Source organism: Oreochromis aureus, linkage group 23 (genome assembly GCF_013358895.1).
Source record: "Oreochromis aureus strain Israel breed Guangdong linkage group 23, ZZ_aureus, whole genome shotgun sequence".
Classification (NCBI taxonomy): domain Eukaryota; kingdom Metazoa; phylum Chordata; class Actinopteri; order Cichliformes; family Cichlidae; genus Oreochromis; species Oreochromis aureus.
The window spans coordinates 15,558,487-15,564,268 of record NC_052963.1 but is presented as its reverse complement, the minus strand read 5'-3'; the positions used below and the strand labels follow the sequence as shown (position 1 = coordinate 15,564,268).

At 38.4% G+C, this 5,782-nt stretch overlaps 1 protein-coding gene across 2 annotated transcripts; it reads left to right on the top strand.

The window, feature by feature from the left end:
• The first annotated feature begins 1,829 nt into the window (after positions 1 to 1,829).
• LOC116324813 (oocytes ribonuclease-like) lies at positions 1,830 to 4,183 on the top strand. 2 transcript variants are annotated; one of them, XR_004199803.2, is made up of 3 exons: positions 1,830 to 1,974; positions 2,825 to 2,907; positions 3,275 to 4,183. XR_004199803.2 is itself a non-coding variant. In XM_039607283.1 (3 exons), exons 1-3 carry the CDS (start codon positions 1,954 to 1,956, stop codon positions 3,665 to 3,667), a joined length of 456 nt encoding a protein of 151 aa, XP_039463217.1. In that variant the 5' UTR covers positions 1,830 to 1,953; the 3' UTR covers positions 3,668 to 4,183. The 2 variants fall into 2 exon arrangements, 1 of the variants encoding a protein (XP_039463217.1); XM_039607283.1 differs by having other exon boundaries at positions 2,866 to 2,907.
• Positions 4,184 to 5,782: the final 1,599 nt, after the last annotated feature.

Genomic DNA, 5,782 nt, shown 5'->3' with positions numbered 1-5,782 from the left:
TGGGTTTCCATGTTAAGAGGGAGTTTTTCCTTTCCACTATCACCTAGAGCTTGTCATAGGGAGTCATCTGATTGTTGGTGTTTTCTCTGTAATATTGTCGATTCTTTACTTTACAGTATAAAGCACTTTGATATAACTATGGTTGTGAATTTGTGGTATGTAAATAAAAGTTAAACACAAGAGGCTGTGACAAGTAGCAATTAAGATGACAAATTATTACTACCAAGTGCAAAAAAATAAAAAATAAAAAATAAAAATACTAACACATATAGTACAGTTCAATGCACAATTTTACTGCAATATGTAGACATCCAGTCTAGTGGGGTCTTTTTTAAGTTATTTGCGAGTGCACAAGATCTCATTGACCAACAGAGGGAGACAAATCCCAACAATCAGACGACTCCCTGTGTGCTAGCACTTGGCAACAGTGTGAAGGGGAATCTCTCTCTTAATAGGAAGAAACCTCAGGCAGAACCAAGCCCAGAACAGGGAAGCCATCTGCCATAATCGGCTGGGGGTGAGGGAAGGAAGACAGGACAAAAGACACACTGTGACAAAAGACACTGTCTTCCAATTAAGAAAGAGTTTCTTTGTTTTCGGCGCGCTTAAAGCTTTCTTAACTGCTTTCTTCTGTGATGGAAGTACTTCCTTCACTCAGTTAGGATGTTCCTTGACTTTCAGTGCTCCCACATTTACATTTGTTGTCTCGGTGTTTCCGTATCAGAGCCAACAGTAGCCAAGTCTCGATCTAGTAATAACAACTGCATCTCGTCTTTTGTCAATAAAGAAATATTTTTCAGTTCTCACTGTATTCTGTATTCTGTCAGGACAGCCCTTGCCTTTTTAGCATTTTAACATAAACCTTGAGTGGGAGAGGGAGACTGCCTGGCAATGCCAGTTGCTGTGAACTTTTTCCCTTCTCTATACAAACAGCAGAGGGCGCTCCTGCCATTCAATGAAGAACCTGCATCTGGAAATACTTGATAACAATGAGAGCTCTTAAAACCTTGTTTTAAAAGTTAAAAGCGACAATTTAAACAATATAACTTACTTGACCAACTCGTGTATTTTCTAGTAGACGTCTGGGTTTGTGACTGTGACATCCATAGATGCTGTATGTAGATTATTAGCATCGCTGCATTCAAAGTTTCTCTGCTCATAAACTCACAGAGATGCCCACGATGGTGGTAACTGACAGTGTAACACTATGGTTACTTGAAGGCTTTTAATTTAAAGTACAACACTATGATCTGACTTTCAGCTTTGATTTGCTTTTACATTGGATTAGCAGGGTGCTAACTATAGCTGTCTGATATAATGCATAGCTTTACAATGCTAAGGGATAAAATTTGTTTCATATTTGACTCACAGATCATTACACAGAGTTTCCCTGGTATTACTCATCCTTTTCTCTTTGGTGTCTTTAGTGTTTAATTTAGTTAATTGAACTCTCAGCCACCACAATTAGCCACCGCTACACTCCTCTCTCCTCCTGAACCAAAATGGGCAACAAGTCAGGTCTGAATGCAAAAGCAGATGACAATATGTCTTCTCTATTTTCTGTTTTCTAACTATTTTTAAATGTGCATACAGTTTAGTAGTTCTGCTGAAGTGTCTGTAACTGTTTGTTACTCAGAAGGATGTGATTAAGTATTAAAGCAAGCATGTCTTTGTAAATAAAGTGCACAAACAAATATTTGTATGTGCTGTAAAGAAAGTAGTTTTCAAAAGTAGGTGCATTTCCTTCATTTGCAGCCACATTGCTGTGACTCTGCTGGTGTGGTTTTTGTGTATATCACATAAGGGCTCAGAGTACATGAAGTGGACAGGAAATGTGGTTGCTAAGCTATGTGTGCTGATGTGACTGGTAACCAGTAGTACAAGTTGTGTAGCATAAAAGGGGCTGACACCGAGAAATCGGGGATCATTTTTCCTTTTTTTTTCTCTTTTTGGATGATTCTCAGCTGCACACAGGTCAGTCTCTGAACTATTTTGATTTTAACAAAAGTTTGAATTTGTGTAACTTTTTGCTCGAGTGTAAAAAAAATTTAAGATCTTTGGACCTACTGAAATGACAAACATCTTTTAATCTCCTTGCATCCTCATATTATTGCAGCTCTGGGAGCTTTTTTGGGAGGGGAAGATTAAGGTTTCTCTGTTCTAACATTCCTCTGCATGTTCAAATTAAAACAACCTCTCTTCACCATGATGGGGATCAGAGCACTGGGACTGAAATACCTGCTAATTTAGTGTTAAACCTAGTTCAATAACTACACCAGCTTTAGATTTGCCATCACATACCAGTATTCTGATACTGATACCAGTAGCACATATACACACTGAAACACTCAAAGTAAATGACTGTGTTGTTATTGTTGTAAATCTTGTAGTTGGAGGCTCTTGGGTAGTTATTCCCATTCAGTCAGAGGTGTCATCATCTGTATGTGTCAGGTGTTCTGTCTGTCAGAAAACTCTTCAGTATTTGTTCTTCAAAGAGCTCCAAGCCAGCAGTAATCGGTCTAGGCCCTTTGGTCACGTCTACATCGGTATCCACATCAGATTTTGGGGTTTCATCAAATCAATAAAATGCAAATGAAGAAAAAGTTGTGTTTGACTCATTATTGAAGTTCACTGTCTTCATTTGCCAGTTTGTGACAGTGTGCCTTCAGTGGAATAGGATTTTGAAGTGAAACTTTTGTGTCAACATGAAGACCAGATCAAATTTATGGCAAATTAAATGACTTTGCGTACTTTTGTTGTGCTACTATAATAAATGTATTTCATAAAATTGCCACTGTAAAATTAATTCACTGTAACCATTCAGCACATTCAGGGAAATTCACTCACTGAAGATATCTTTACCAGCTGGTGCTGCAGACCAAACCAGCAACCAACTCACAAGTCAAGGTAAGTCTGCTGTCAGCAAAGCAAAAAACTAAGGCAATTTTGAGAAGTGTGGCAAACAAAATTTTGGTAAGACATAAAAAAGTTGTTTCTAATCTAACACAAACATTCGAGAGAGTAGGGTAAATCTATGCAGAGCACACATTTATACATTATTTTCTGTAAGGCTTGGGTATTGTTTTATTGTACCTGTAATCTTAAAGCTTTTAGAAAAATAACCACAAAGTTCATTTTCCAGATGAACGTGCTACACATTTTTTTTTTCTTTATCTTAGGTTTTGGTGTTTTTATGAATGTTGAATTATATCAATGAAGCCAAAACAGTACAGAGGAGAGACTCATTTAAATATTCTCTGTTTTCCTTCCCCAGGGAATCATGAGGGTTCAGAGTGCCTGTTTGCTGCTGCTGCTGCTCTGTGCTGCTGTGCTCTCGCAAACTTACGATGATTTCAAAAGGAAACACATCCTTCCATCGTGTGACGACATGATGAAAAATGTCAATGGCAACAATCAGTGCAAGCCAATAAACACGTTTATCATGGAGGAGGCAGAAAAAGTTAAGGCTTTGTGTAAAGGTAAAAAAAATGAAAACATCGTCCACAAATTTGATGTTATTGACTGTAAGATGAAAAATAAAAAGCCTTGTAAATACAAGTCTCTAGCACTCAAAGGCAAGGAGAAGAAGATAAAATGTGAAAATGGCCTACCTGTACATCTTGGGCAAGGCAAATATGAAGATTTTGATTATGACATTGAAAATTAAAGATTGTTGAGGTTTTTTCAGTTTTCTTTGTATTACTGTACGATCTTTACCTTCCAGTATAAAGTGCCTTGACGAACTGTTGTGATTTGGCACTATTTTAAAAAAACTGAATTGAACTGAACAAAGACTCAGAAAAATTTTACCTGTGCCGCAAACCTTTTAATGTTGCCTTTGCTGAGTTTCGATCATTTGTTTTTGATTGTTTCATTGTTTATTCATGCATTTTCGTACTTCTTTTTTGTAACTTTCATGGGTCAAAAAATGTTAAAAATGTATTTGCAAGTGATGAAATTTGCAAATTAGTATTTTTCAGTTTAATCTGCATATTTCTGAAAAACAATCCACTTTCAGAGTTTGCTTTAAAGTGCAAAATTAGGATTTCTGAGTGGTTTTCTCATCGGTTCTCCTGAACGCTGTGTATGTCTGGTCTGCAGCTACCTGAAAGGCTTGTTTGAAGTTGTTTTTTGATCATTCGAAATCTGCTTGTGTGATAAATAAAGAGGCAGAAAAACCTTATTGTGTGTGTGTGTGTGTGTGTGTGTGTGTGTGTGTGTGTGTGTGTGTGTGTGTGTGTGTGTTGTAACCAACTAAAAGGTTCACATACTTTTTGTGTGATTGTGCTAAAGTTAAGTACTAAAAATATATATACTGATCAAATAAGATAAACCTTTATTAGTCCCAATGTGGGAAATTTTTTGGTCACAGCAGAAAGTGGACAATACAAAGTTAAGAGCAGCAAAAATTAAGAAAATAAAATCATAGAATAGAATAAGAAGATATAATAGAATAAAATACTATGTTATATCAGGACAATTGCACTTGGTAATATTGCACATCAAGGAGACTGGGTTAAGGCTACAATGGTGTATTAGATGTGTGTATGTGTTGTGGAGTCTGACAGCATTTGGAAGGAAAGACCTGCAAAATCTCACTGTCCCACATCGTGGGTGCCAGAGCCTGCCACTGAAGGAGCTGCTCAGTGCTGTCAGAGTGGGCCCTTCACTCTGACAGCTCCTTGATTTTATTAGTGCTGATCTGGAGGTAGTTCTGCTGGCACCAGTCCACAAAGCCTTGAGTCAGTTCTCTGTACTCCCTGTCATCCCCATCAGTAATGGGGCCGACTACTGCAGAGTCATCAGAGAACTTCTGCAGAAAGCACTAAGTGGAGTTATTGTCATCTGAGTACTTCAAATACACATATTTAGACAAATAGTTTTCGGTCTTTGTCAACAGTGAATTTCTCCATTGGATGGCAAATTAGCTTCAGTCTCTCTATCACTATCACAAACAGCTACTGCACGTGAAACAGAAGTTACCTCGAAATGCTATTCATCCTTAAAGTGCATTCTGTATTCTGAAAAAGACAGATGTGATTTCCACTGAGCTATAAAAACCTTGCTGTGTCATCACAACTTCACAATTGTTCAGTAAAAAACATTTACCTTATGAAAGGTACATTTTAGCTTTTGTGCTTGTGCTCATTAGCACGACACGGATGTTGAACTCAGCATTTCTGACCCAGGGGCTGCAATGGTGCATCAGGTTGTGATGAGCTACAAACAGAGATCTTGACAGAATGACTGTTCAGCATCATTGCTTCTGTTGCATTTAGCAGTTTCACCCCAGTTCTTTTTATTCCTCAGGCCTCCAGAGACGACACCAGAACTCAGTAGTTACCTCAGAAATCCTTTATTCATCTTCAATCATCCACTCACCTTCTAGAAGGGGAGATGTGCATGGCCCCGACAATTCCTCTGCAAATCTCAACCCTTTGTCTTTTATAGATTATAGAAGCAACCCCCATTGTAAAACCCACATGGTGTGTCATAAACCGAAAACCCTATGTTTGTGTATGTATGTGCGATCACGTGAGTGCCTGCGTGTGCGCGTACCTGTGTGTGCGCGTGTGTATATGTGTGTATGTGTCTCTCTGCACGTGACTTCCTGCCAGTCATAAAGTCATCTCCCCTCACCCAAGCTACACCAAACTCCTCTACAAAACATAGTTAACAGATTACAAGCACTGAGACCCCGACTCTACTTCCATTTGGCAGTTTCCACTGGGCCATTGGCCTCTTGTTGTATTACTTTTACAGCTAAGCATGGGGGAGGGTC